The sequence below is a fragment of the Schistocerca nitens genome, chromosome 7, assembly GCF_023898315.1.
Source record: "Schistocerca nitens isolate TAMUIC-IGC-003100 chromosome 7, iqSchNite1.1, whole genome shotgun sequence".
NCBI lineage: Eukaryota > Metazoa > Arthropoda > Insecta > Orthoptera > Acrididae > Schistocerca > Schistocerca nitens.
In genome coordinates, this window is record NC_064620.1 from 319,880,282 (window position 1) to 319,907,625 (window position 27,344).

The 27,344-nt window shown below is 41.9% G+C and overlaps 1 protein-coding gene across 5 annotated transcripts in view; it reads right to left on the reverse strand.

Moving 5' to 3' along the window:
• Positions 1–27,344, reverse strand: part of LOC126194752 (multidrug resistance-associated protein 1) — a 390,212-nt gene that overhangs the window by 60,857 nt on the left and 302,011 nt on the right. For 2 of the 5 annotated variants that reach the window (XM_049933030.1, XM_049933032.1), the window contains exon 22: positions 13,084–13,304. The exons of 2 other annotated variants lie outside the window; for them this stretch is intronic. In XM_049933030.1, coding sequence (XP_049788987.1) covers positions 13,084–13,304 — 221 coding nt within the window. Of the gene's footprint in view, positions 1–13,083; positions 13,305–14,790; positions 15,012–27,344 lie in introns of all 5 variants that reach the window. One more of the 5 variants, XM_049933029.1, reaches the window with a different exon arrangement.

The following is a 27,344-nucleotide window of genomic DNA, read 5'->3' on the forward strand; positions in this document are numbered from 1 at the left end:
GTTAAGAATGACATGTTGTGTTCTTTCTTCTAGGAAATCCTGAATCCAATCACAAACCTGGTCCGATATTCCGTAAGCTCGTATTTTTTTCACTAAACGTAAGTGCGGAACTGTATCAAATGCCTTCCTGAAGTCCAGGAATACGGCATCAATCTGCTCGCCAGTGTCTACGGCACTGTGAATTTCTTGGACAAATAGGGCGAGCTGGGTTTCACATGATCTCTGTTTGCGGAATCCATGTTGGTTATGATGAAGGAGATTTGTATTATCTAAGAACGTCATAATACGAGAACACAAAACATGTTCCATTATTCTACAACAGATTGACGTAAGTGAAATAGGCCTATAATTATTCGCATCTGATTTATGACCCTTCTTGAAAATGGGAACGACCTGTGCTCTCTTCCAGTCGCTAGGTACTTTACGTTCTTCCAGAGATCTACGATAAATTGCTGATAGAAAGGGGGCAAGTTCTTTAGCATAATCACTGTAGAATCTTAAGGGTATCTCGTCTGGTCCGGATGCTTTTCCGCTACTAAGTGATAGCAGTTGTTTTTCAATTCCGATATCGTTTATTTCAATATTTTCCATTTTGGCGTCCGTGCGACGGCTGAAGTCAGGGACCGTGTTACGATTTTCCGCAGTGAAACAGTTTCGGAACACTGAATTCAGTATTTCTGCCTTTCTTCGGTCGTCCTCTGTTTCGGTGCCATCGTGGTCAACGAGTGACTGAATAGGGGATTTAGATCCGCTTACCGATTTTACATATGACCAAAACTTTTTAGGGTTCTTGTTTAGATTGTTTGCCAATGTTTTATGTTCGAATTCGCCTTGATCGCAAGGGCATAGCTTCGTTTCCTGGAGGGCGACGACGAGCGGACGGTGCAAGCGGAGCAGCAACTTCAAGTCCTCTCGGTTGGAGCGAATGCTGCGAATATTCCAGTGAATAAGTGCCATCGTAAGGGAAAAAAAAAGGGAAGATGAAAGAAGGGGTCACCTCGAAGGCCGCTGAGGGCCTGGCTTCGAGCGAGCACTGCCGCCGCTATCAGTAGGCGGACAGTCAGCGTCCATTGGGTCTATAGGTTCATCGGCCATCTTGGGAAGATGGCCGGGAGGGGGAGCTTCCTCCGCCGGTGAACGGCCAGATGTTCGGCTAGCAGCGGTGCGGCCAGGCGAAACGGATGACGGCCTGGGGCGGCAACCGCTGGGTGGCGCAGGAGAAGAAATGCGCCGTGGCGGAGAAGGAGAACTGTGCTTCCTATTTGCCTTCTTGGAAGGTCGTTTGGTGGAAGTACCGGTCGAAGGCTGGGAGGTCGAGGTACGTAGGAAGTCTGCACGGGACGGTTCCTTCTTGAAGGCCCGTGCATCTGACTTCTGGGTCTTCGTCTTAGCAGAAGCTGTGTCTGTGGGGTGTCTGTGGGGTGTCTGGTGGGGTGATGGGAGGAAGAGGAGACGTCGACCGCGCGATCTTAGCACTGGCCGAACGGACGACCGTGGTGCTGAAGGTCAGATCGCATGTCTGGGTTGCCACCTCCCTGGTAGTCCGAGGAGAGGCAAGGACAGTACTGTATTTCCCCGCTGGGAGCAGCGTGGGCTTCCTACTAGCCAATAGCTTGCGAGCAGCCGAGGTGGACACTTTCTCTTTGACCCGAATTTCTTGGATACAGCGTTCTTCCGTATAGACAGGACAGTCGCGGGAGGATGCGGCATGGTCACCCTGACAGTTCACACAACGAGGAGACGGAGGTGGACAGTCACCCTCATGGGCATCCCTGCCACAAGTGACACATTTAGCTGCATTGGAACAAGACTGGCGAGTGTGATTGAAACGCTGACACTGGTAGCAGCGCATAGGTGTCGGGACATAGGGGCGAACAGAAATAACCTCTTAGCCCGCTTTGATGCGCGATGGCAGCTGAACACTATCGAAGGTCAAGAAAAGTGTCCTGGTCAGTACAAGGGCATTGTTGACCTTTTTCATGACCCTATGGACAGCCGTCACGCCCTGCTCAGCGAGGTAAGATTGAATCTCCTCGTCAGTCAAGCCGTCGAGGGATCTAGTGTAGACCACACCACGAGACGAATTCAAAGTTCGGTGAGCCTCCACCCAGACAGGGAATGTGTACAGGAGTGTGGCCCGAAGCAGTTTTTGTGCCTGAAAGGCGCTTTCAGTTTCGAGTAATAAGGTACCGTTACGCAACCTGGTACAAGATTTGACAGATCCGGCTATGGCATCGACGCCCTTCTGGATAATGAAAGGGTTGACAGAGGAAAAATCCTTTCCGTACTCAGATCGAGAAACGACGAGGAACTGTGGGGCAGGCGGTAGTACTTTTGTCACTGGTAGCTGGTCACGTTTCCGTTTTTGGGCAGAAGTCGAGAGAGATGGTGGTAGCTGGTCACGTTTCCGTTTTTGGGCAGAAGTCGAGAGAGATGGTGGTAGCTGGTCACGTTTCTGTTTTTGGGCAGAAGTCGAGAGAGATGGAGTGAAATCCATTGCGGAGGAATCCCCCACGATTGCCAGCGTCTCCGATGGCGCGCTCCTTCCTTGTGGGGACCCTCTCAGAGGGCACTCTCCCCTTAGGTGAATGTTTACACCTCAGGTCACACCTCCCGAGAAACAGACGGAGGGACCAATCGGCATGGTCAGAAGGTATCAGCTCAGGCAATCACCCCTCCCCGGGCCTGGCCTTTACCAGGGGGTACGCGCGTGCCTTACATGTCTACCCAGGGCGGGGAATTACGCGTTACCCCGTCACCGGCTACGCGTGCGAACGCGTGGGTCGGCCTTCAGGCGCGCACAGGGAGGAAGGAAGAAGAGGAAGGAAGAAGAGGAAGGAAGAAGAGGAAAAAGGAGAGAGAAAGGGAGAGAGAAAGAGGACAGTGTCTCAAACGCCGAGGCGGAGACCAGAGAAGGCAAGGAGAAGAAGGCAATGAGAAGAAGGCAATGAGAAGAAGGCAATGAGAAGAAGGCAATGAGAAGAAGGCAATGAGAAGAAGGCAATGAGAAGAAGGCAATGAGAAGAAGGCAATGAGAAGAAGGCAATGAGAAGAAGGCAATGAGAAGAAGGCAATGAGAAGAAGGCAATGAGAAGAAGGCAATGAGAAGAAGGCAATGAGAAGAAGGCAATGAGAAGAAGGCAATGAGAAGAAGGCAATGAGAAGAAGGCAATGAGAAGAAGGCAATGAGGAGAAGGCAATGAGGAGAAGGCAATGAGGAGAAGGCAATGAGGAGAAGGCAATGAGGAGAAGGCAATGAGGAGAAGGCAATGAGGAGAAGGCAATGAGGAGAAGGCAATGAGGAGAAGGCAATGAGGAGAAGGCAATGAGGAGAAGGCAATGAGGAGAAGGCAATGAGGAGAAGGCAATGAGGAGAAGGCAATGAGGAGAAGGCAATGAGGAGAAGGCAAGGAGATTATGCAGGGGAAAGAGTAAGGAAGACAGTGAGGTGGAGAAGAGCAAAGAAAGGAACCAACCAAAGGAAGGAAGAAACGAGAAGTGAAAAAGCAAAATGACCGCAAATAGAGGTCGTGGAACCGTCCGTCTCCGGACGCAGGCGCTAACTACCCCCCTGAGGGGGAGGGACTCCTTTTAGTCGCCTCTTACGACAGGCAGGAATACCTCGGGCCTATTCTTACCCCGGACCCGCAGGGGGAGGGATGTGCTTGTAACACATACTCTCCTGTTATCAAGAAGTGTGCCTACAATATTATAGAAGTAGTAGTAAAATTTTATGTGGTACGAAAGCTTTAATGTTTCAATATTTTTTTGTTAGCAACTAGTATAGGAATTTCAGGACCTGTAGCTATGAATCTAATCTTAAAACATCTGAAAATTTAGCTCTGTGTGTTCTCTATGCTGTGAGAAATGTATGGGCTAAATATCAAGGCATTGTATCACAGATGTCCAGAGAAAAAGGTACACGACTGCCAGGAAAATTTAATTTCTGCTTCTCAGAATGCTCCAGAACTGTACTCTTGGATTATATTCGTTCTCAAGATCTGTCTTGCAACTTCTTCTTTTTGTCTTGTTTCCTTTGCTAGGTCCTTAATAGCTATTTCAGCTCCAGATACATGACAATGGTTATCCCCAAAGTTGTTATTTTGATGTACTCTGACAATTGTTTATAATATTTCTCTCTGTTCTGTATTGGTTATGAACTAAACTATGCTGAATTTCTAAGGTGGTACAGTAAATGTTTTCACCAATAAATCTTCAGGGTCAATTACTTAGACCAAATAATCTGCTTTTACATATCTTGTGAATGTTATGTTACGTAAATCTACAAATGCTTTTGAACAGATACATCATAAGAATTTACTGTATAAATGGGTAAGTGCATAAGCTTTTAGAGGAATGACCAAGTTTCTGTGCTAAACTTGTTACCCGTGTCATTCACACTTTTGTAAAGGATTCCCCCTGAGAAAGCTACATGCGACATTAAAAATTCGTTATGTAGTGATAAAAAAGAAAAATTGCCGCACTTGTGTTCTCTGTGACCTTGTGAAAGCCTCTTATTCTACTCTTAAAACCAAAATGTTATAGTAACCCTTTTGCTACAATGGACTCTTCACTTCAGAGAAAAAACTTCATCTTTGGAATAAAACTAAACTTAAAATTGGTGAATATACAATGTGAACTTCCTGAGGGTCTCCACAGGTTCCACTCCTGTTATGAACTGACTGAAATGACTTTCCAATGGCTTAAGATTGGCTGAAAGTCTCTGGACTCTGCTGGTGCTACAGACATGCTAATCAAGTGCTTTAACAGCAGTTGACAACAATGGTTCCACAAAAAAAATTTGAAACACTGTGCATAAAATTCCTTGGGGCACAAATGGATAAGAACTATCAACAAACTCCATTCTGTATGTTTTGCTCATAAAAGTATCTCTCACTGTGTTTACTCAAATACAAATGTGTTGGCTGGCTTGTCATATTTCCACTCCTTGTTGTTTTATGGGATTTTCTGGGGTGGTGCACCTGAGGTACAAAAATTATTTATTTGCTAGGTGGTAAGATCATGGTGGAAAGTAGGTAACTACAGATCTAAAAAGTAACAACCCATTTCACTTGAACTATGATTTGCACAGTCATAATATCAGAGTGAAAAGTAATTTTCATGTAGACTGTGCCCTCCTGCCTAGCATCTGTAGTGGAGGAACATGCATTAATGCAGAAGTCTTTAACAAGATCCTCTTCAAAACAAAGTAAGTTCAACTACCATTGGAAAATAAGCAACAGCTTTCTTGAGAGTTGCAATTTACCTAATACTTTACTAAGGTACATTTAACAGCTTAATCACAAGTAATATTAAACAGTATACTGACAGTTTAATGTCAATACCATGTAAAAGCCAGGTTTCTATGGGTTGCAACTCATCTATTAATGAATATGTCATCTCATTCCAGAATCCTTCATATGATCTACTGGACATAATGAATGAATGAACAAGATAACCAATCAACCCCAGTTCCTTGGAACTTAAGCCACAGAACATAGATGTATGAATGGAACTGCTATTATTAATCACAGCGTCTATCCAGATACAAACATCAAAAAAACAGCGAGCGAGAAAACTTTCACTGTTCTGTATTACCCCTGACATAACAATACTTTTATTTTTCTCAGAAATTTTTATCTTATCAAGCCTATATACATTAGCTAGATTGAGAATCACTATAAATTCCACTAAACAAGTGATGTTAAAACTAAGAATAAACTGTCCTGTTCTAGAGCTATTCATAGTTATAAGAACAACAATATACTGAAAAGAAGAAGATCAAAGAAATATTTTCCAACTTATTCGCAGTTACTCAAACAGAGAAAAAAACTAACATATGTCACATACAATGGAAATTCTCTGTGCCCAAGCATGAGGGCAGCTAAGTATAAAAACATCTGTCATGCACCACAGCAAAGGACTCAGTGCACAGCAAAGCAGTAACAAGATTGGTGCAACACAAACTGAGCACATTGTGCAGCACAGCAAGAAAGCACTCCGAGACAGAAGCATGCAAAACTACTAAAGAGAGGGAGGGGGGGTTGCAGAGAGAGGGAGGGGGGGTTGCAGAGAGAGGGAGGGGGTGGGTTGCAGAGAGAGGGAGGGGGGGTTGCAGAGAGAGGGAGGGGGGGTTGCAGAGAGAGGGAGGGGGGGTTGCAGAGAGAGGGAGGGGGGGTTGCAGAGAGAGGGAGGGGGGGTTGCAGAGAGAGGGAGGGGGGGTTGCAGAGAGAGGGAGGGGGGTTGCAGAGAGAGGGAGGGGGTTGCAGAGAGAGAGGGGAGAGAGAGGGGGGGAGGGGGGTTGCAGAGAGAGAGAGGGGGGAGGGGGGAGGAGAGAGGGATGGGAGAGGGAGGGGAGAGGGATGGGAGAGGGAGGGGAGAGGGAGGGGAGAGGGAGGAGAGAGGGGGGAGAGAGGGGGGAGAGAGAGGAGAGAGAGGGGGGAGAGAGAGGGGGGAGAGGGGGGAGAGAGAGGGGGAGAGGGAGGAGAGAGAGGGGGGAGAGGGAGGAGAGAGAGGGGGGAGAGGGAGGAGAGAGAGGGGGGAGAGGGAGGAGAGAGAGGGGGGAGAGGGAGGAGAGAGAGGGGGGAGAGGGAGGAGAGAGAGGGGGAGAGGGAGGAGAGAGAGGGGGGAGAGGGAGGAGAGAGAGGGGGGAGAGGGAGGAGAGAGAGGGGGGAGAGGGAGGAGAGAGAGGGGGGAGAGGGAGAAGAGAGAGGGGGGAGAGGGAGGAGAGAGAGGGGGGTGAGGGAGGAGAGAGAGGGGGGAGAGGGAGGAGAGAGGGGGGAGAGGGAGGAGAGAGGGGGGAGAGGGAGGAGAGAGGGGGGAGAGGGAGGAGAGAAGGGGGAGGGGGAGGGGGAGAGGGAGAGGGGGAGAGAGGGGGGGAGAGAGGGGGGAGAGAGGGGGGAGAGAGGGGGGAGAGAGGGGGGAGAGAGGGGGGAGAGAGGGGGGAGAGAGGGGGGAGAGAGGGGGGAGAGAGGGGGGAGAGAGGGGGGAGAGAGGGGGGAGAGAGGGGGAGAGAGGGGGGAGAGGGGGGATAGAGAGGGGGGAGAGGGAGGAGAGAGAGGGGGAGAGGGGGGATAGAGAGGGGGGAGAGGGGGGATAGAGGGGGGGAGAGGGAGGAGAGAGAGGGGGGGAGAGGGAGGAGAGAGAGAGGGGGGAGAGGGAGGGGGGAGAGAGGGGGGAGAGGGAGGGGAGAGAGGGGGGAGAGGGAGGGGAGAGGGGGGAGAGAGGGGGGAGAGGGGGGAGAGAGGGGGGAGAGGGAGGAGAGAGGGGGGAGAGGGAGGAGAGAGGGGGGAGAGGGAGGAGAGAGGGGGGAGAGGGAGGAGAGAAGGGGGAGGGGGAGGGGGAGAGGGGGGAGAGAGGGGGGAGAGAGGGGGGAGAGAGGGGGGAGAGAGGGGGGAGAGAGGGGGGAGAGAGGGGGGAGAGAGGGGGGAGAGAGGGGGGAGAGAGGGGGAGAGAGGGGGGAGAGAGGGGGGAGAGAGGGGGGAGAGAGGGGGGAGAGAGGGGGAGAGAGAGGGGGGAGAGAGGGGGGAGAGAGGGGGGAGAGAGGGGGGAGAGAGGGGGAGAGAGGGGGGAGAGAGGGGGGAGAGAGGGGATAGAGAGGGGGGAGAGAGGGGATAGAGAGGGGATAGAGAGGGGATAGAGAGGGGGAGAGAGGGGATAGAGAGGGGATAGAGAGGGGATAGAGAGGGGGAGAGGGAGGGGAGAGAGGGGGGAGAGGGGGGAGAGGGAGGGGAGAGAGGGGGAGAGGGAGGGGAGAGAGGGGGGAGAGGGAGGTGAGAGAGGGGGGAGAGGGAGGGGAGAGAGGGGGGAGAGGGAGGAGAGAGGGGGGAGAGGGAGGAGAGAGGGGGGAGAGGGAGGAGAGAGGGGGGAGAGGGAGGAGAGAGGGGGGAGAGGGAGGAGAGAGGGGGGAGAGGGAGGAGAGAGGGGGGAGAGGGAGGAGAGAAGGGGGAGGGGGAGGGGGAGAGGGAGGGGGAGGGGGAGGGGGAGAGGGAGGGGGAGAGGGAGGGGGAGAGGGGGGAGAGAGGGGGGAGAGAGGGGGGAGAGAGGGGGGAGAGAGGGGGGAGAGAGGGGGGAGAGAGGGGGGGGAGAGAGGGGGAGAGAGGGGGGAGAGAGGGAGGAGAGAGGAGAGAGGAGAGAGGGAGGAGAGAGAGGAGAGAGGGAGGAGAGAGGGAGGAGAGAGGGAGGAGAGAGGGAGGAGAGAGGGAGGAGAGAGGGAGGAGAGAGGGAGGAGAGAGGGAGGAGAGAGGGAGGAGAGGGGGAGGAGAGGGGGAGGAGAGAGGGAGGAGAGAGGAGAGAGGGAGGAGAGAGAGGAGAGAGGGAGGAGAGAGAGGAGAGAGGGAGGAGAGAGAGGAGAGGGGGAGGAGAGAGAGGAGAGGGGGAGGAGAGAGAGGAGAGAGGGAGGAGAGAGGGAGGAGAGAGGGAGGAGAGAGGGAGGAGAGAGGGAGGAGAGAGGGGGGAGAGAGGGGGGAGAGAGGGAGGAGAGAGGGAGGAGAGAGGGAGGAGAGAGGGGGGAGAGAGGGGGGAGAGAGAGGAGAGAGGGGGGGAGAGCGGAGAGAGGGGGGGAGAGCGGAGAGAGAGGGCTGAGGGAGAAAATTATTTCAAGCATTTAGTTCGAGCCCACTCTAATAGTAAACTGTTCTGCTAACAAACTTGACCCCTTATCAACAAATAATCGTGAGCTAATAACGAGGATCAACACAAATACAGGGATTACTGAACACGAGATTCTCATAGAAAGGTTAAAAATTGTAAGCCCCAAATCCTCCAAAAATAAATGAAAAATATACCTATTAAAAGAAGCAGATAAAAATTCTGCTTGATGCCTTCCTGAGAGACAATCTCAACTCCTCCCAAATTAACAACATACGGATAAGTCAAGACCAGTTGTGACAAATTCAGAGAAATATCATTGCAGCAATTGAGAGGTTTATACCAAATAAATTAACAAACGACAGAGCCAACCCCCCTTGGTACACGAAACAGGTCAGTACACCGTTGCAGAAACAATGAAAAAAGCATGCCAAATTTAATCAGATGCAAAATCCCAAAACTTGCAATCTTTTACAAAAGCTCAAAATTTATCGCGGACTTCAATGCTAGATGCTTATAACATTTTCCAAAACAATGCTTTTTCTCGAAACCTGGCAGAAAATCCAATTAGATTCCAGTCGTGTAAAGTACGCTGGCAGCAAGACACAATCAATGCTTCTCTGTGCAATAGCAACAGAAATACTATCAACGACAGTGCTGCCAAAGCAGCGTTACTTAACACAGCATTCCAAAATTCCTTCCCCAAAGATGACAAAGTAAATTTTGTAGAATTCAAATCAAGAACTGGCAACATGAGTAACCTCCAAGTAGGTATCCTCTACTTAGTGAAGCAATTTTAATCGCTTAGCAAGATCAAGTCTTCTGGCTCAGACTGTATACCAGTTAGGTTCCTTTCAGAGTATGCTGATATCATAGCTCCATACTTACCAATAATATACAATCATTCGCGCGACAAAAGATACGTACCCAAAGGCTGCACAGGTCACGCCAATATTCAAAAAACATAAGAGTAATCCACTACATTACAGGCACATATCAATGTCAATATGCTGCAGGATTTTGGAACACATATTTTATTCTAACACTATGAATTACCTCGAAGAGAATTGTGTATTTACACATATCCAACACTGATTCAGAAAACATCGTTCTTGTGAAACACAACTAGCTCTTTCCCCATACAAAGTACTGAGTGCTATTAACAAGGGATTTAAAATTGATTCTGTATCTCCAGATTTCCAGAAGACTTTTGACACTGTACTACACATGCAGCCTGTAGTAAAATTGTGTGCTTATGGAATATCATCTCAGTTATGTGACCCAATTCATGATTTCCTGTCACAGAGGTCACAGTTTGTCGTAATTTACAGAAAGTCATCGAGCAAAAACAGAAGTGATTTTGTGGCATTCTCCAAGGTAGTGTTATAGGTTCTCTGATGTTCCTTACCTATATAAAGGAATTAGGAGAGAATATGAGCAGTCGGATTAGGTTGTTTGCAGATGATGTTGTCATTTACCATCTAATAAAGTCATTGGAAGATCAAAACAAATTGCAAAATGATTTAGAAAAGGCAGCTGTGTAAGTGAAAATTGGCAATTGCCCCTAAATAACGGCAGGTATGTCATCAACCACGAGAGTTCTAAAAGCAACCTATTAAACTTCAGCTAAACAATAAATCAGTCAAATCTGAAGGCCATAAATTCAATTAAATACCTAGGCATTACAATTACAAACAACATTAAACAAAACATACACTGCATTTTATTGGCAGAATACTTAGAGAATGTAACAGATCTACTAAAGAATCTGCCTACACTATGCTTGTCTGTACTCCCTTGGGATCTGACTGGATAGGTTAACAGAGTCCATCGAGAAAGTGTAAATAAGAGCAGCACGTTTTGTATTATCGCAAAATAGGGGAGTGTGTGTCACTGAAATGCTACAGGATTTGGGGTGGACATCATTAAAACAAAGGCATTTTTTGTTGCAGCGGAATCTTGTCATGAAATTTCTATCACCAACTTTCTCCTCCAAATGCGAAAATACTTCATTGATGTCGACATGCATTGGCATAAATAATAATCATAATAAAATAACTGAAATCAGGGCTCTCACGGAAAGATATAGTTGTTTGTTCTTTCTGCGTACCGTCCGAGATTGGAACAACAGAGAATTATTGTGAAGGTGGTTCGATGAACACACTGCCAAGCACGTAAGTGTGATTTTCAGAGAACCTTGTAGATGTAGAAATTCTTTATCAACTAGCTGTTTGTTTTTTAGGTAAAACAGAAATGTTAATTCTCACTTAATTCACATAAGCATGAGTGCCACAAAAAGACACCTAAATTACCCAGTATTTTCACTGCAGTTAGTAATTTAGTGCCTTGCCATAGTGGCATTTTTTACATGTAGCTCACTGTCAATTGCAGCCTCTGCAGATACTGGTACCACAATCGACACTGGATGATGAAAGGAAACAGTCTAATTTATATCGTACCAGTTTTTTTGTAAGATCCCTGGCCGCCTCCTTCCTTGTGCAACTTTGCAGTGAATAGTAATTCCAACTATCGCACTCAGATTTCTAGTTGGACAGGACACAAAATCAGTTCTTTTGGCAGTGATGGGATGAAGGAGAAATCTGAACTTCAAAAATGAAGAACTTACAACATGAATTACCAAACCAGCAATTTGATCTTTCAAAAGACTACTGGAAGGTTAGATTCTGGTAATGTTCTTACATGGCATTAACTCCAAATCTGAAGTTTATTGATGTAACACACAAATATAACTACATCATATGTGTAAAATTTGGAAATGCATCTGCAGGGAACTCTACACATACAAAACAAATGGTAGATTGCAGCAGAGGTGTGTGTAAGAGAGAGTAGAAATGGAAGGTGGCTATATCTGAAGGTGTAAAATCAGTAACATGACAAACTTTCATGCGTGTTATCAGGAGGTAGATATGGCTGCCAAACTTGCAGGATGTAAGGTGGCTGGTTCCACTGGACACACATGATCAGATTCCTTTATGTGCACATTAACCACAGCAGCCTGCCAATGTGAGATCTGAACCTCAGTCACAATGCCAAGTGTATGATTCTTTATTTTAAAAAAAGTTAAGCATAGCAATTTAAAGAACTCTTTGAGCTGAAACAAAGGAGCCTACATTAATATGAACATCTGATCCCAAAGACAGAACAACATAAAAACTACTAACCCACCCTTCATATCATGAAAGAATGCAAAACTTTTAAGCAAGACACCTTTATGTATTCTTTTTTGTAGCTAAAAATCAGTAATATTTTAAAGATTCAGAGAAGTATATAGTGTGCGAGTATGTAATGAGACTTAAGTTAAAGATTTGTGTAATTTGATGTGCAAGGCTTCTAGGTACAGTGTAAAGCATTAAAATGGCAAGCAAAAATGTAGTTTTGCTGTCTCAATAATGATAATGTCATGGGATCACAAGTATAAATCATTGCACATGCTGTGTGATATAGGTCAGTATTTTTGGTAGACAGCAGTGGTGATGAACAGTACGATACAATTTAAGTGATGCACAGTGAGATGTGTATGGGGGATGTACGATTTAATTCCTGATCTCTCAAACTTCGTAAAAGTCAGAAAGCTGTTGGATGTACAATCATTTGCGTTTATTTTGACTCAGTTTATATGAGACAGTGAACTATTTTTGGTAGAGTTTGAACATTCAGACACCAAAAGTATGTGACTGACTCTTTAACATGCTGTCTTATGTTGAAAATCAAAATTGGTGAACATTTACCTCCCACTGAATTTAGTCTGAAATCCTAGTCAGTTTTATTACTATTATTATTAATACACAACTGTTGAGGACAGTTAATTTCCAGTGGGAATAAACAAATGCTAACAACGCCTCTCAGCATCCCTCAAGCCCAATAATCAATCATAATTGAAAACTGGAAAATTAAGATGCAGTAGGAAAAGGGGCAAGTCTTCCAGACACATACATGCTATATATTATTGCCTTTTTTTAATCCTGCACGTTTACAACGTGTTTACAACACTGACATGGGTGTGAAACGAATGAGTATTTGCTCATATATGAAGAGGTGCTGAAAATGCTTTGAACTGAGAGTAGGATTTAAAATCAGCAACCAAAGCAGTTATAGGATTAAGAATAATTCAGACTCAAAGTATTTAAAAAAGCCACAAGATACAATTTGCCACCATATTCTGTCTGGATTGTTTTTGCATAATAAATATTCTGTAACATTTCTAATAATCTTCGTGACACACAATTATTAACACCATCTGATTGTAAGAAATTCTTCTCAGTTTCTCCTTTCACTGTCATCATTGGTTATGCTGAAGCAAGTTTTATATTAGCACTGAACACCAGCATTATTGTCACACATCTATCATAACAACACTGAAAACTTTATAACTCTTTTTATACTTGAAAACTGCCAAGAAAAATCATTTTAGTACCTTATGAGTATGTACCCAGTTTGCTTCAGTTTTGTGCAGTAATAAACCTATACACATACCCCGAAAAAGCAGTTCACCAGACCCCTTATGTTATGTGGTAGAACAGTATCCAATGTGTCTATATCTTTAGAGAATCTATTTATAATCCTTCCGACAGGTGTTATATCAAAAAATGATAATGGTGTCCGCATTATATTTGAAAGCAAACTGTAGTGGATGATATGAGCAGCACTCAGAGCACCAATAAATGTAGTCAATGATGACAGGAGTAAAAAGATTACTGAAACAAGCACACAAAGAACACACACAATGAACAGAATAGACAAACAATCCAAATAAAATAATATTCATAGACTTTTCTTAAGACGTAATCACAAATTACAGAAACTTCACAAAATTTTTCACTGAATAGGCATTTAATATCAGAAATGAGTAGGCATTAAACAAATATCAGAAACAAAGTAAAGAAGAAAAATTAAGATATTTTACTCTTACCTGCTACTGAGATGTTTATCAAGTCCCTACACCAAAAATAAAAATGTATTAAAATATCACACAATACATAAGATGCTGAACATGTTGCAGACCAGCACTATTCCAAACAAGAATGTAGGTAACAACATTGTTTCAATGTTACTGCCCAATAGGTGTCCTCCCAATTATTTACCCAAAGTACACACGCACACAGTAGAGTTTATCTTACCAAGAATGATCACTGTGAATAAAAATTATAAACGAATTGATTCATTTCATATCTCTGAAAACTCTCCTCCACTATAGTATTTACAGAATTATGTGTAAAAGGAAAATAGTAAATTAAACATGCCCGCATGCCCTCAAATAGATATCCTGTTTCCCAATGAGTAGTTTGTTACGTACCAAGCTAAGCAACCACATTATTACAAAATGTGTATCAAAGAAACTCACAAAACACAAGCAAACACTTAGCCACAAATCTCAACCCTTCTGCAGTGGTGAAGGAGAATAAGGCAACACTTCTATCAATCTTTGGAAATAGCACATTTTATGCCAGCTATTTTTCCTGCAGCTGACTGTGTATCAGAGTTGTTATTCTTGAAAGAAGAATACTTCCAATAAAATTTCCAAGACGGGAGTCACCTTTGAATAAACTAAGAACCATGGTAATTAAAAAATCCAGGAGGGGAACGTAATAACTACATAGGGTGAATCCCTGCTCTATTGATTAAGTTTCAAAGGTTGTTCAGGGATATTTATTATTATTTTGATATATGTAGCTCAAAGTCTTAAGTGGCTCATTACAGAGTAATGATGTAATCTGGTATTATCAAAGTTTTAAGCCTGTTAAGCTTTAGCTAAAACATGACGTTGGACAAAAAGCAACCCTCAGCTAATAAACATTTGCAACATTAGAAATGACTATCGATCATACTTCAATGCGACATGACAATCACCATATGAAAAAGCCAGCGAATCCAAACATTAGCTTTTTCCAGACTACTGTCCATAACACACTTATGGCCAGACATGACTCACAAAAAGCAGCCTTTCTTCACAACACATATGTGCTCAGTTTTCAGCTTAGGCTAATGTCAGTTATAAATACTGAATTATTGACAAGGTAAGTTGCCACAGCCAGTATCTGAAATTTATTGCCAAAGGATTAACCTAAACAAAACAACACAATGACAACAATGGACAAAAACAGCAGCCCTTTGACAGTAAAATGCACAAAACATTTAGGAAAGACTGACCCCTCACTGTTAACTGGAGAATTTAATGATTACCAAGAAAAACTGATGAATCCAGGAGTTAAAATTATTTGCCAGAGTGTTATCCACAACATCCACATCCTTACTAAATCTACTGATTATTCTGCCTGTTGGTGTGGCATCAAAGAAACTCATAGGGCTTTTCAAGATGTTTGTTAGCAGGTGATAATGCATCCTGCCTGCTGCTACTATAGAACCAGCTGCTGTTGATGCTGCTCTACACAGCTGTGTTAATGCTGCAAAATCAATGAGAAAAGCTGTTTACTTCATAATGCCTATTAAATTAGTCAGTTCAGAGCAGAAGTGTATTTTTAATACTGAGTGACACTGCAATTCAAAATTTTGCACATGTAAAGAAATGTAAGGTATAATTCTCTTTAGTCAAATATTCAATAAAAAAATAAATAATTGATTTTCGTATTTTTCACCAATTAATGAACATCCAATTGTTTGTGGTACACTGATGAAGATTTCTGCATATGGAAATGTAGAAACAGTAGACCCAATTACAAGGACATTCTAGGTGAAGCCTTTGGTACAACCTTTTGTAAAACAGCATTTTTTTTGCGTGTGTACAACAATGACTCCTCTAGCTTCACATGTAATAATTTAAATGTGTAAGGGTCTACGGGTTGCACGTAGCTGTGCGGTACATTAACATGCGCTCGCCAGCCAACTTGTATGGAATTCAGGTTGAGCTACTCCAGTTTGGCTAGAATATGAAAGGCAGTGATGGATTTTTATTTTACATTTGAGTGACTGACGAAATGTCACAAGCCAGTCAGACTAACGTTGTCGATTTACAAACTGTTATTAATGAACTGCAAGACGAGATTTGGCAGTTAAAAGCAGAAAGAAGCGAGCATAACATTCCGAGAGACTAGTCAAATAATAGTTCATGCAGTTCAGGTACAACAACAATAAACAATTTCTCATTATTGCCATCAGTACCAGTGTTTAGCAGGAAACCCGAAGATGATGTGAATGCGTTTTTTCGTAAACTTGAAGGTGCCTCCCTGTTAGTATCATGGACAGATTCTGATAAGCTAATAGTTGCCAAATTAAGAATTCAGGGAGCAGCACAAGATTTCAATAGTGCGGAGCCTACTTGCGTGAAAACAGAAATTACAATGAGTTTAGAATGATTGTTGTTCAGAGATTTAAACATAAAAATGCAATCAGATTTTACAGAAAGCAGCTTCACAGTTTGTGAATGTGATGAGATGAATCTATCTAGCAGTTTGCCAACAGAATTCAAAACTTCAATGTTCAAACATACGAGTTAGTAAAAGATGAAAATGAAAATCGCATTCAGCTGTTTGAAGCTGACCAGAGAGCCTTGGATACATTCATTCATGGGTTGCACGGAGAGGAAATAAGCAAAGCTGTTCGATTCGCATGATGTAAAATGTTTCAGGAAGCAGTAGAATCAGCTGTTGGTTTCCTTGACGCACTAAGATGACCGAATGAGATGCAGAAACAAGAACGCAGAACTTCCAACAGAACAGTAAAATGCTAAGATGCAGTAAGCAGGGTCACAAGCGTAAGGATTGTAAAGAGAATCGAATCTGCTATCATTGTGGGACATTTTGAGAGATTGTCGCAACAAGAAGAAAGGTAATGTAAACAGACTATCTGCCAGATCTTTAAATGAGTACGGGGACGTACGGGCCACCACTCCACCCGCTCCGTGCCAGAGACAGTGATTCCTGTTAGTTCCAGCAAAAATCAGACCAAAAATGACTTCGTGATAGGTGCTGCATATCGTGGGAGAAACATCAAACTACTTACTGATACACGAGTCAGACCTCATTAATGCAGTGTTGCATAGATGAAGAGGATAAATTGAAACCGCCACTATTAAAAGTGCGAGGGTTAAACGGAGGAAAGCTACGTAACCATGGAGAAGTTGATGTAGAATTAATTCTTGGCCAAGGCCAAGTTGGAGATGAAGATGAGGATGAGGATGAAGATAAATACACAGCAAGGGTGCAAGTAGTTTCAAATAACGAAACACGTTATGACGGTGTACTTGGATTTGATTTTTTGTCCGCTAACGAGGCAGAGATATTTGTCGCAGAAAGAAAGATCGGACTAAGCTGTAGTAACTACAACCTAGGAAATCGTTCTTCAGATCGTACTCAAAGGAGCAGCAATACTGACGTCATGGGAATGGATCGCCCAAATGATGCATCAGTTCAAACTGTCTGAGTCCATGTACAAATTGATCAGCCTCAGCAAATTCCCAAGGGAGCAGGAAAGACAATCTAAGTTGAAGTTAAGTCACCCCGATGCAAGGAAGGAACTTTGTTATTAATTGAGTGATCTGAGAAAAGTGAGTTACTGCATACAATGCATTGTTATGTTGCTAGAAGTGTAGGTGTCGCTACAATGGTGAGACAGAATGTCGCAAAGGTCCTGGTTACAATAACAAATATGAGCAATGAGGATGTTGTTTTACCACGAGGAACAAAAGTTGCTGAAGTGTGAAACGTAAGTAAAAGTGACATAATACAGATTCCAGACAAGGTAACAAATGCTCAGTTATAAACACAGATTTTTGTAACAGTACCACAAAATTGCAATGAGGGGACAAAGTTAATAATGAACTGAAGCGCAAGTTTTGGAAAAAGATAGAACATTTGACAGTTGATGAACAGAAGATTTTAGTGCCTGTTTTGTTGGAATATGCAGATTTATCCCGAGAACATGCACAGAAACCTTACCGAATACCATTTAGTCAAAGAGAGTAGGTAAAAGACATGGTTAAAGAACAATTAGAGGCTGGAATTATAAAACCAAGAGATCCTTCAGACCCACCGTGGTGTTCACCTGTTGTAATTGTAAAGAAGAAATCAATTCCTGGAGAACCACAGTTCCGTTTTTGTGTTGATTACCGATCTTTGAATGTTGTGACCACACCCAACATTTACCCCTTACCAAATTTAGAGGAAACCTTGGATTACTTGAGCAGATGTTGAATTTTTTCAGTATGTGATTTAACAAGTGATTATCACCAGTTAACAGTGCATCCAGATGATCCAGCAAAAACTTTATTTGTAACAGCAACAGGAGTATGCAAGTATCTTCGTATGCCGTTTGGACTTTGTAATGCTCCAGGTACATTTCAACGCCTGATGGATTCAGTTTTACGAGGAGCCTCCAACACAGGCACTTGTTTACCTTGATGATGTAATAATTTTTGGTGAAAACACGAAGCAGCATACTTAGAGACTACAAGCTGTTTTTGAGTGTATAAGAAGTGCAAACCTGTCTTTATCAATAGATAAATGTCATTTTGCACAACGTAAAGTTAACTATCTTGGTCATGTTATAACCAGTGAAGGTGTTCAACCTGATCCAAAATTAATTGAAGATGTAAAGAATTTCCCTGAACCACAGAATTTGAAAGAACTACAATCATTCTTGGGATTGTCAAATTTCTACAGACGATTTATAGCCGGTTATGCGAATATAGCGCGTCCAGTGACACAGCTACTGTAGAAAGGAGTCACATTTAATTGGTCAATAGAATTCAAAAAGGCAATGGAAGAACTTTAAACTGCTCTAACCACAGGCCCAGTGTTAGGCTATCTGGATTTCAGTAAACCTTTTATTCTTTCAACAGATGCATCCAATTTTGCCGTAGGTGCAACCTTGTCTCAAGAAGTTGATGGTCACGAGCATGCAATCTCATTTGCTTCCAGACAATTAAATAAAGCAGAATGTAATTATACCACTACTGAGAACGAGCTTTGTGATTTGGTGTAACACATAACAGATGTTTCTTAACGGAAAGAGAATTTACAGTTATTACAGATCATGCCGCACTTAAATGGTTATTGAGCTTAAAGGATCCAAGTTCCAGACTGACAAGATGGGCATTACGACTGAGTGAGTACCAATTTAAGGTTATTCACAACATGTGAATGCTGATGCAATGAGTCGAAAAGTCAATGTTTGTGTTACAATGAGTTGAGAAGAAGAGTTAAAGGCAGCTCAGGAAGAAGATCCACAATGCAAATTATGGAAAAATGATCGACGTTTTGTCAAAATAGATGGACTATTGTACAAAATAACTAGTAAAGGAAACCGCCTAGTTATTCCAGAAAGTATGAAAGAGCAAATCATGAGAGAGCAACACAATTCTTTATTATCAGGACATTGTGGTAAAAAAAGCAAACAAATATTAAAATAGCTCGAATGTTTTGGTGGCCGAGCTGCAAAGCTGACGTTTTCAAGTTTGTTTCACGATGCGATTCCTGTAACAGACAGAATAATGTAGGAAAAAGTAGAGCACCATTGTCAGAACTGCCAGAAACAAGTGAGTCATTTGAACGAGTAGGACTAGATGTCATAGGACCATTGCCTAAGACGGCAGATGAAAACAAATATATATTCACAATGTTAGATCATTTCTCTAGATACCCTCTCATGATACCAATACCTGATTAGAGCACTGAGACTATAGCTAAAGCTTTTGTGAAAGAATGGATTCCTAAGCTTGGATCACCATTAAGTATAATTAGTGATCAAGGAATGAATTTTATGAGTGAGTTACTTAAACAGCCTTGTAAGCTCATGCAAATAACTCAGTTAAGGATTACACCAGCACACCGCGAAGGACATGGAAGAGTCGAGCAAGTCCACAGAACAATTATTAAAATGATTAGCCATTATGTGAGCAAACATGACAATTGGGATGTCTCTTTACCATACTAAGTAAGTTGTTACAATGCCAAAATGCACAGCTCAACTGATCAAAGTCCATATGAGATAGTCTATGAAAGAAGAATGCATTCACCCTTGGACTTTGCACGATCGACTGCCGGAATCAGCAATAAACACATAAGGGATCCAGCAAGCAAGCTAAAGGAAGCATGGAGGGGAGTGAAACAGTGGAATCATCAATCCTTTCTTCAGCAAGCAAGACAACACGACCGCAGCAGTGCCACAGTATCGAGTTGGGGATCTTGAGTATCTGAGTAACATGGTGTTAAAGAAGAGTCAAGTCAAAAAATTTAAGAACTTTTGTGAAGGACCATATCCAATCTTGGAGGTGATGTATCCAATCTTGGAGGTGTTGTATCCAATCTTGGAGGTGTTGTATCCAATCTTGGAGGTGTTGTCACCAGTCACTCTAAAGCTCGAACTGCCCTTTTGTTCGATTGTCATTCATGTGAATCGTGTAAAGCTATTTCTGGGTAGATTTCCTGTAGTATTGCAAGATGAGGAGGACCAACCGAGAGGCAGACCTGCTGTTCTCAAATGCAGCAAGCGAGAATCGCGAGGTCGCAGTCCAGACTTCAAGGCCGAGGCATCGCCACATTCCGAGCAATCCTGTTCCAAACACCCCTACAATCTGCATAAATGGGTGAAGTGTGTGAGTGTGCAATGTGTGTGTTTATTTCAGCCATGTGCTTATGTGAATGTGTTGTGAGAATTTAGTATTGAAGCTATTGCACGAGTGCACGAGTGCACAAGTGATACTGAACATTTTATTCCACAGGTTACCACAAAAAACTCATTGATTTTATGTTCATTGTTAACTAATATTTAGAACTAATTAACCATGTTCATTTTTATTCTAATGCTTGCTATGATAGATTATTCTACTAATGCTGTAGTAATAGTACCACAGAGTACGTGTGTTTTGTTTGAACCACGATCAGACACGGTAGTTTCCACAAGTAATACAAAACTTGTCCTCAAGTACAATATGAGTAAAATCCAGCAACAGTTCAAGTCTATAAAGAAGCAAATTGATCCAATTCATTGTGTTAAGGGTAATGATACAATTTTGGAAATGGGAACATCTGGATATAATAACTGGATCACACCCAAACTGCAGGTAGAGTCTACATTTGCTAATTATGAACAAGAGAATTACTGTTTTTTAAAGCTTTTGCCACACAAAACTTTAATTAGGCATAAACGTGCCTGGTTTGATTTTGGAGGGAGTATCATTCATACTGTAATTGGTACTTTAACTAGTCGAGATCTACTGGAAGTTAAAGGCAAAATATTAGCTGTTGAACAACAGTCCAGTACAGATTCAACTAACTTCTCTAATGAAATTATAGTATTAAAGAATATGCAAAGAACCATTACTAACCACACAGTTTTCATTGAAAAGATCGTAAAGCAATTTATCTCAAACTTCCATGTAATTTGTAATGAAACGAAACGAACACAAATATCCAAGAACTATTCCAAGGATTAAATGCTGTGAGTGCACACTTAGATTTAAACACACTTTTGTTAAGGATTACTGATAGTTCATCAAATGCTAGAATTGATGCCCTTAACTTAAGAACAGTCTTAGAAAGTAGTTCAAATGATTGAGCAGTGTACAGCTACATCCAGAACAATTTTTACAGATCCTACTATCAATTGAACGAAAGCTAGATGCAACATATACTATGATTCACCCTGTTAACTCTCACAATTTATATGCTTACTCCAAGTTAACCATCACACACTCTTTAATGATTGAAGATGAATTAACTGCCATTGTTTCTATTCCCATTGCTAGATCAAAGCATAATTTTGAAATGTATATAATTACCTTGTGAAATGGAGACAGGCAGGTATCTATGTAAAGTATGTACTGAATGGTTATTTACTGATCATCAAGGATCGAAGATATTTTGTGCCCCTAAATGAAAATGATTTGCATATGTGTAAATATAGTCATAAGTTAATTTGCCCTGAATTGGCAGTATTCTTGGACAGTAGAGTATACAGCTGAGAGAAAGAATTGTTTATGAATCATCCCCTAAGAGATGATTGCCCTAGAATTTTAATGCCTCTATCATCCATTTCTTAAACAATGTTCTGAAGGTATAATTTTCTCATTTAACTCCACCCTCGATGTCACATTTACATGTAATAACTATGATACAACTGAGCTACCCTTTACACTAAAACAGAACAATAGTGGATTATTCTTGAATGTCACACAGTGTGATTTATCATGTGAACTATTTGATATGTCTAGTGTGTCGCCAACTACATTTCATGCAACTGGACATTTGCCATTAACGAGAATGTTACCTGTTTGTTACAATGATGCATACATATTAACATATGAAAAGCATTCCTTATCAAGTTTTGCTGAAGACAATAATTTAATTAAGTCCTTTGATTCCTCCAGTAATATTAATGCATACTTGATTGTCAGTGTATTGTGTTTTTATTGCTTTTATTAATTTGTCTTTTGTCAACAGCATTTGTCATGTATGAAATTGTCATCTTGAAGGCACGCTTCTCTGTATCGAATGTTACTGTGTCTGCAAATGAAATACATGTTGCAATGCCTTCTGATGCCACAAACGGCAAAATAGATTCATAATGCTCAGGAGGTCATTTTGAGCTTTTTGCTCTTTTTCTCTGGGTAGAGTGATGTAAGGGTCTACGGGTTGCACACAGCCGTGCAGTACGTTAACGCGCGGTCGCCAGACGACCCATCTGCAATGCTGATGATTCGCTTGGTCAGTAGACACTGGTCTGGCCACACTGCGATGGAGAGTACGCGACTGGCCGCTGTCTGTAGTGGGCAGTATTAACTAGCGCATCCTCGGGTACGAATATGTCTCTTTTCTTAGCTCACCATGGAGCCTTTCGATATGACGGTAATTAGCTGGTGTTAGGATTTGAGACAGTGATGATGGGTGCGCATAGTGTGCACGTTTTATAATCCACCTTTGTTAATAAAACTGTTTAAACTTACTTCTTGTGTTCGCGTACTGCCACAGCTCAAGGACCCACCGCTTACAAATCCTGACAAAATATTCGTGTAATCATCATCCGGGGCAACAACACAAACAATGCCCTTATAAATGCTATTTAGAGAGCAAAGGCACACTATAAAATACTCTCATATGAAGCGTTCTCAGTATTTGGCACTTCATAGCTTATTTTAATACCATCTACATACTTTTGTAACAGTGAAAAACTTCTGTCTCCAGTTTGAACGATTGAGAGCATCATTCTTGTAATGAAGGCAACAAAATAGTTTCTGCACAAAATCCCAAATGTGAAAGTTCCTAACAAGCTTTTTATCTACCTTCTGTCCTAAAAATTTAAAATGCTTGAAATATTGATTACTTTATGATTCATGCTAATTAAATATCACCATAATGAAGAATCACATTACACAACTTCGAACAAATGAGTCTGTAGTGCTGGTACGAGAAATAAATTTATGATCACGAACCAAATTAAGTGCTGTGTGTGAAGTTTGTTTTAGTCTAGCTAGATAGTGGGTTAAATGTAGTCAATTCAAAGCAAATAATCTGAAAGTTCAATTAAATATATTTTGCATTTAGAGGCATCCTTCATTGCAATGAACTGAAGCCAAGGATTATGGCTTTTCTTTTATTTATCTTCACACCTCTAATGTCTTATGACTCACGAGTCAATACAGCTGATGTTAAGACTTGATATAGCTGAAGTAAATTAACTATTTGCTTGGCAACAGCAAGCAATAAGAATGTGTTAAATATTAGATGACTACACATCTTGCAGGGGTCTGCTGAGGGAACTGAACATTCACTTCTCAATATATTTGTTCTTTAAATGTATTTGTTGCTAAAAATAAAATACAATTTCAGGAGAGATGCGATTTTCACAACAATAATGTTTGATGTAATATGCTGACAGACTTCGCCTGCTTATCTGAGATTCACAGATCTGTATTCCATCTGCAGATGTATACGGCAATAAATCATAAAATCACCGAAGACTTAAAAGAAAATTTTAAAGAGACACGTTATTACTTGCACCTATCAGATTATTTACAAGCAAAGATTGAAAATCCATGGTTCTAGCATATGTACATCAATACTCTGCAAGTCACCCTACAATGTGTGGTGGAGGGTACTTCTGGTACCATTAACTAGTTCCTGACCCCCCCACCGACCCCCCCCCCTACCCCCACTGCTCTCCCTGTTTCACTTACACATAGGAAGAATGATTGTTGGTGGGCCTCTGTATTATTTCTAATCTCTCAAATTTTCTCTGCATGGTCATTTCGCCAGATGTGTGGGAGCACATAACATATTATTGGACTCTCCTGGAAAGTAATCTCTCTAAATTTCAATACTAAACCTCTCCGTGATGCAGAGCGCCTCCCTTGTAGCACCTTCCACTGGAGTTTGTTGAGCATCTCTGTAATGCTCTCTCGCTGACAAAACAATACTTTGACTAAACATGCTGCTCTTCACTGGATATTTTCTATCTCATATCTGGTAAGGATCAAAGACAGATGAATAATACTTAAGAATTGGTCAAAGAAGCACCTCGTAAGCCGCTTCCTTCGTGGATAAGATACATTTCCTAAAGATTCTTCCCATGAATCATATGCTGGCATTGGCTTTTTCTACTATTTGTGTTACGTGGTCATTCCATTGAAGGTCACTCTGAACAGTCAGTCTCAGGTATTTTGTGGTAGATACTGTTCCCAGCAAATTATCATCAATAGCATGCTCGTGCAGTAGTGGATTTCTTTTCCTATGTATGCAAAATATGTAACATTTATTTATGTTCAGAAACTGCACCATGGCATTATTTTCTTACAGACAACAGCATTGTTTGCCAGATTCCCATGATTTCTACTAGATCATTTATTAGCATTATGAGATGATTTCTAGATCAACAAATAAATCAAATGTACATGTGAAATACATTAATTGTTATTGGTAAACTGTTGTGTATAACTTTTATCCTCTTCACGAAGTACGAGTAGTATGTAAAGTTTAATGATAATTGTTAAGAAAGGGACTATAAAACCACTTTTAAAGAGGAAGTAGGAGAAAGTGTTATAATTATAGTGGAATCACTTTATCATAATGCTCTTAAGACAATGGAAAAGATTACTGTGAAAAAATTAAGATCATTTGTTAGAAAACTAGCATGAAGAGAAACAACATTTATTCAGAAGCACCACAGGAACAAAAGATCTTATATCTGCACTAAGACAGATAATGGAGAGTAACAGGAAAAAGATGAATACCTCATAATCATGTATCTGGATTTGGAGGAAGTATATGACAATGCCAAGGTGTAATATTGGACATTTGTGGGGGACCGAACAGTGAAGTCATCAGTCCCATGATCTAGGGTGGCAGAAACAATGACAGGAACAACAAGAACAGCACAGTTGATGGTTGATGGGAAAGGAAAATGTGCAAACAAAGGGGCATAAGGAACGTCAGGGCAGCAGGAAGAATAAAGAACAGGATTTGGAGAAAAGAGAATGCCACAGAGTAACTACAAACGACGGAGTGCTGACCCATCCTGGTCCCGACACCATACCACACTGTGATTGCAGCATAACAGGGACACAGATATAAGATTGGGCGTAACTGTATGAGGGTCACCCACTGCTATCTAGGATAAGAAAGACGGGAGGCCATATTCAGTGCAAATGGCCCAAAGAAAAGTGCAGTGGAGGGAGAGAGATATTGATCTCTTAGTAGCGGAGGGGGAGGGGGAGGAGTGGCTTATTGCCGAGTAAAAAAACTATGGGTTTATCTGGTATGACTGACATGAATGAGGACAACAGAAGGTGAAAGATTACCACCGGGATAGGCAGGGGGTAGAGGATGGACACTGAGGTGGAGGGTACGCCGCATAGTGGGAGTCCCCTTGATTGCAAGAAGTAAATGAAATTTGATGTAATGCTGAAAATTCACCACTGAAGGGATCACAGAGAATGGGAAGTAGTAGTCTGGTATACAGCAAGATTGATGTTTTGTAACTGCAGCATATATTTCACTTTTAAGAACTCACTGCAATGGATATATATATATATATATATATATATATATATATATATATATATATATAGAGAGAGAGAGAGAGAGAGAGAGAGAGAGAGAGAGAGAGAGCGCATCCTTTCGTCTTTCCCTCTCCTTCCCTCTTTCCTGATGACGCAACCTTGGGTTGTGAAAGCTTTAAATTTGTGTGTGTGTGTGTGTGTGTGTGTGTGTGTGTGTGTGTGTGTGTTTTATCGTGTCTATCTACATAACATCGCTTTCTCGTTTGTTAAGATACAGCAGCTTTGTTTTTTATATATATATTTTATTAATACTTTAATCCCATAAGTATAGTTTCTTCAAGGAATAAGAAGTCTATTACCAGCAAACGAGAAGTTTTTAGAGTCTCTCAAACATGACCTATGAATTTTTTCTAGTGCTCATCGTTTGCTGCATAGAGCGTTTTCCTTCTGCTTATTTTTCTTAATGTTCGTACTTCCAGAATATCTTTTTTAAGATACATACAGATTCTACCACAAAAAGTATACTAAAATTATTGCCTTACTGAAGAAAGAGAAAATTAATGCTACATATGGCACACATCCTAAATATATACTTGGTTTATTAGTAAAGCACAAACTTTTTTCATCATTTTCACTCTTAGATTTCTGCTAAAATTAACTTTCACTTTGACTATACTATCCATAATTACAGGAACACCGAGTCTTAATCTCGCCTTTTAGACCACTGAAACTTCTGATTTCTTAATGGTAGCTTTAAAGGCTTTAAGTGACATCCCCTTCCCTAAATTGTAGCCTATGCACATCTAACCATAACTCTCTCTCTCTCTCTCTCTCTCTCTCACACACACACACACACACACACACACACACACACACACACACACACACAACACCTCTGGAGCTTCGGTGACAGTTTCTCTGAATTCTGGTCTAGCAAGTGATCAGAAAATAAAACAAGTTACTTGCCCTTTGTCAATAATAGTGTAACACTTGCTCATTTGACCCTTTGATTATCCATTGTCAGAATTTTGCATTTGAAATTTTAATAGCAAACATGCAAAACAAGCGTGGTTAAACATTATTTACATGTGTTAAAAGCTCTTCTTCCAGGTATATTAGTAATGGCAATTTACAGAATAAAACCAAACAGCCCAAGCAGTACTGCAATTCCCCAAAAATGCTGCAGCTGGGGAGCAATTTGTGTCTACATGTTTACAAGATTCAAATGAATATAACAGAGGGAAACATTCCACATGGGAAAAATATATCTAAAAACAAAGATGATGTGACTTACCAAACAAAAGCGCTGGCATGTCGATAGACACACAAACATACACACAAAATTCAAGCTTTCACAACCAACGGTTGCTTCGTCAGGAAAGAGGGAAGGAGAGGGAAAGACGAAAGGATGTGGGTTTTAATGGAGTAGGTAAGGAGTCATTCCAATCCCGGGAGCGGAAAGACTTACCTTAGGGGGAAAAAAGGACAGGTATACACTCGCGCGCGCACACACACACACACACACACACACACACACACACACACACACACACACACACACAAGCAGACATTTGTATGTGTATGTGCGGATGGATGTGTATGTGCGGATGGATGTGTATGTGCGGATGGATGTGTATGTGTATGTGTATGTGTATGTGTGTGGGGGGGGGCGCACGCGTGCGTGAGTGTATAGCTGTCCTTTTTTACCCCTAAGGTAAGTCTTTCCACTCCTGGGATTGGAATGACTCCTTACCCTCTCCCTCAAAACCCACATCCTTTCGTCTTT